The following is a 4373-nucleotide window of genomic DNA, read 5'->3' as shown; positions in this document are numbered from 1 at the left end:
AGGGCTACTGTCCCTTCCAAATATGTTTGGTAATTGAGATTTCCATATCTGTAAATGAGGCTATTAGAATTTAGATTGGGATTGCATTGAATCTATAAATCTGCTTGGGTAACATTGAGTTCTTCATGGTATTTAATTGTCTAACCCATGAACATGGAATACCCTTCCATATGTTTAGGACTTTTTGGATTTCTTTTTACATTGCTTTTTGTGATCTGTACTTGAGGGCTACTGTCATGGAAAGATTAAGAGAAATTTCTGGAATATGTTCTGCCTAATAAAATAAAAAATTTTTAATGTTTTTATTATAAATATATTTTAAAAAGATAAATATATAACACAAAAGGTTACATTAAAAATCATAAGAGGTTCACATATACCCCTCTCCCCATAAATTTTTGCTGCTGAAAATTCAGGTACCAGTTTCTGCATTTAATATTGATTCTACAGAATACAATAAGAGTGATCACATGATGTGAAATAAAATATAGAAGAAAGTATTGTATTTGACATATAAAAATTAAGGAAGTAGAATTTTAAAAAATAAGGCAAATAACAGATTATCTTTCTACACATTTTTAAAAGTATCTCAATTTAGGTCTCTCAGTGTTTCACCTGTTAATCAAGGGCATTTTTCAAAATTTGAGACAAATTATCCTTTTATAGTAATAATGCTTCTCAAGTTTTTTAAGGCCTGCTTAATGTCCTTATTTCTAAGACTATATATAAAGGGGTTAAACATGGGAGTGACCACCGTGTACATCACTGAGGCTATTGCATTTGCCCTTGAGTTTTGAGTAGCAGCAGAACTAAGATACACTGCAAGACCTGTACCATAAAACAAGGCCACTACTGAGAGGTGAGACCCACAAGTAGAAAAAGCTTTATGCTTTCCCCCAGCTGTTGAAATTCTCATAATGGAGGACAGAATCTTAGAGTAAGAGAAAAGGATCCTAGTGAGTGGAATAACAGCCAGAAGTCCAGTTGCAAAATACATCACTAGGTCATTAAGGAAAGTGTCAGAACAAGCAAGTTGGACCACCTGATTAATTTCACAAAAAAAGTGGGGTATTTCCAACACTTTACAAAAAGACAGTTGCAAAATCATTAAACCATGTAAAAGAGGGACTAAAACACTCAATAACCAGCATGCCAGCAGCAAGAGACCACAGAGCCAGGGGTTCATGATGACTATATATTGCAGGGGGTGACAGATGGCCACGAGGCGGTCATAGGCCATCACAGTCAAGAGGGAATTATCTAATTGTCCAAAAAGCATGGAAAAATACATCTGGATGATGCAACTTTCATAAGTTATAATTTTGCTTTCTGTCTGAAAGTTCAGCAACATTTTTGGGACTGTGGTGGAAGTGAAACAGATATCTGTAAAAGACAAGTTAGAAAGGAAGAAGTACATGGGTGTGTGGAGGTGGGAGTCAGTGATGATGGCCAGGATGATGAGCAGATTCCCAATAAAAGTGACCATATACATCATCAGGAACAGCCCAAAGAGGAGAGGCTGCACTTCAGCATCTTCTGAGAGACCCAGGAGAATAAATTCAGAAATACATGTTTGGATTTCTGGCTCCATGTAGCTGATGATAAAACTGAAAAGAGAGCAGTGAAATGCACAGTTAGCCACAAGCAGCAAGAAGCATTTTAACATAAATTCTTCTGTTTGCAAACTCATTAAGTTAATGATTTCTTTTTAGTTAGATACATAAATGCATAGATGATAGAAAGTTAGATGATAGATGATATAGGTTTAGATGAATAAATGGATAGAAGGATGGAAGGTGTGTGGATGGGTGGATGGTTGGATGATGATTAGACGAAAGTATGTTTAGGTGGATAAATGGATAGGTAGAAGGAAGGGAGGGAGGAAGGAAGAAAGAAAGAAAGGAAGGAAGGAAGGAAGAAAGAGATGATAGATAAATCATAGATAGATAGATAAATAGATAGATAGATAGATAGATAGATAGATAGATAGATAGATAGATAGATAGAGTCTTTATCTGAAAACAGGGAAAACAAATGTTCTTGAATCACTTTAATGCCATTTCTAAATTGCCATTCATGTCCGCAATTATAACTATTGCCTCACAGCAATATTTTCCACTATAAATTCTCTTTGAACTGATTGCAATCAACAAACATTTTGACTGGACATTTTCTACCTTGTAATTAAAAATTTGGGATGATGGACATTAGTGATGGTTGCAGAATATTCTGACTGTAATTTATATTACCAAACTGAACACTTGATCATGGATGAAAAGGTAAATATTAAGTTATATAAGTTACTACAGTGAAAAGATGAAAGTAATTAATTAATTAGAAGTATTCTGGTTTAACATACAATAGACTCAATATTATAAAGTTGCAGTTTCTTTGATCTTACTTTCAACTCAATCCAGGTCTAAATTCCAGCAAATAATTTTTAGGACATTGAAAAACTAATTCTAAAATTTATGCAGAAATATAAAAACCCTAGAAAGCTAATATAATACGGAAGAAGAAGATGAAAGTTTTAGGAATTATTTCTTTTCTCTTTATTTTTTAATGCTACATTAAAAAAAAATCCTGATATTATCTAGCTAGCCAAAACAATACTGAAGAAAGACAAAGTTGTAGGGCACACTAACTGGTATCAAGTTTTACTAAAATAAAATAAACAAACATTGTTGCCTTGTTAAAATAAATACATGAACCATAGTTAGAGAACTCAAAAATAGATCCACACTAATGCAATCATGAGATCTTTAACAAGGAGACAGTCAATTCACTGGAAAAAGTGAGGACTTTTCAACAAATGTTCCATGGAACAATGGGATGCAAACATGCAAACATAAAGGAAATTAGACAGAGATTGCATATATTTCACAATATTAACTCAACATGTGTGATACATTTGTATGTAAAAATGTGAAATATGAAACTTCTACAACAAAACATACAAGAAAATCAAGGGTCAGTTGTTTGTCAATGAGTGTTTAGATATAGCACCCAAAGCACTACTCATGACAGAAGAAAATGTACAGGTTATACATTATTAAAATGTACAATATATTTTCTGTGAGTCATTGATAAGAAATGAAAAGAGAATCAACAGACATGAGGAAAATATTTGCAAAACACATATAAATTATTTGTATTAAAAAATACATAGAACTCAACACACATCGATAAGAATGCAGACAACCTATTTTATAAAGGGGGAAATTTCTAAGCAGAAACTTAACCAAGGATATTTATAATTGCCAAATAAGCATACACAAAAGATGCTTAAAATTTTTTGTCATTAGTGAAATGCAAAACTAAAACTGCAATGATATAGCATCACATGCTTATTAGAATAGCTAAACATCTAAACACCAAAAATACCAATTATGCATGAGGATATGAAGCAATACTAGTCACATCCCTTGCTAGTGAGAGTACAATATGGACAAAATGTTCAGACAGAAGGCAGTTTAGCAATTTCTTGTAAAACTAAACATAGTTTTACCATACAACCCAGCAACTGTCTTCTTATGTATATATGCAGATGATTTGAAATCACAAGTCTCAATACACACACACACACACGAATATTTATAGAAGTTGTATTTATACTCTCCAAAATCTGACAGTACCAGATTTTGGTACTACCAAAATGTCCTTCAATAGGTAAAAGATAAACACTGTGCTATAACTCTACAGTGGAATATTAGTCAGTGATAAAAATGAAATTGTTCATCCAGCCACAAAAGAAAGCTTGACTCTCAAATATTTATGTTAAAGAACCACTCTAAAAATGCCTCATATATTTACTTTCAATTATATGACCTGGGTAAGGCAAAAAAACAGAAAATAGATTGATCGCTGGTTGCCAGGGACTTAGGGAGAAAGGAGGAATCTTGAAATGGTGTAGAACATGAAAATTGTTAGATGCATGAAACTATTCCGTATAATTCTGTAATTGTAGAACAATGAACCTCAAAACACTGTCCATCCAAGTCATCATCAAAGGTGAACATTCATGTTGATAAGATGCAACCTGGATATGATGTGATGGAAATAGCACTTTAACTCTGGTGTCTTCCTTCCAACAGCAATTCTAGTCTAGACATGAGAAGAGCATGGTACAAATTCCACATTAGGGACACTTTAAAAAAGACCTTTCCCAGACTCCTCAAAACTATCCAGTCATGAAAAACCAGGAGAGTGAGAAATGTTCCCATCACATAGGAATGAAGAATTTATGACAAATAAAGATAAACTTTATTTTGAATGGGTGATGGCAATGATAGGGGGAAAGAGTGTTAGAGATTCTTGGAGACTCTACTATACTTGATTTTTAAGAAATTTAACACTGTTCTAAAAGATAGTTT

At 33.2% G+C, this 4373-nt stretch overlaps 1 protein-coding gene across 1 annotated transcript; it reads right to left on the bottom strand.

Moving 5' to 3' along the window:
• Window positions 1-652: 652 nt before the first annotated feature.
• LOC101413402 (olfactory receptor 7A17-like) lies at window positions 653-1591 on the bottom strand. The gene has a single exon (XM_004482565.2). The coding sequence runs from the start codon at window positions 1589-1591 to the stop codon at window positions 653-655; it is 939 nt and encodes a 312-aa protein (XP_004482622.2).
• Window positions 1592-4373: the final 2782 nt, after the last annotated feature.

Source organism: Dasypus novemcinctus, chromosome 30 (assembly GCF_030445035.2).
Source record: "Dasypus novemcinctus isolate mDasNov1 chromosome 30, mDasNov1.1.hap2, whole genome shotgun sequence".
Lineage (NCBI taxonomy): Eukaryota > Metazoa > Chordata > Mammalia > Cingulata > Dasypodidae > Dasypus > Dasypus novemcinctus.
This window is presented reverse-complemented; position numbering and strand designations above follow the sequence as displayed.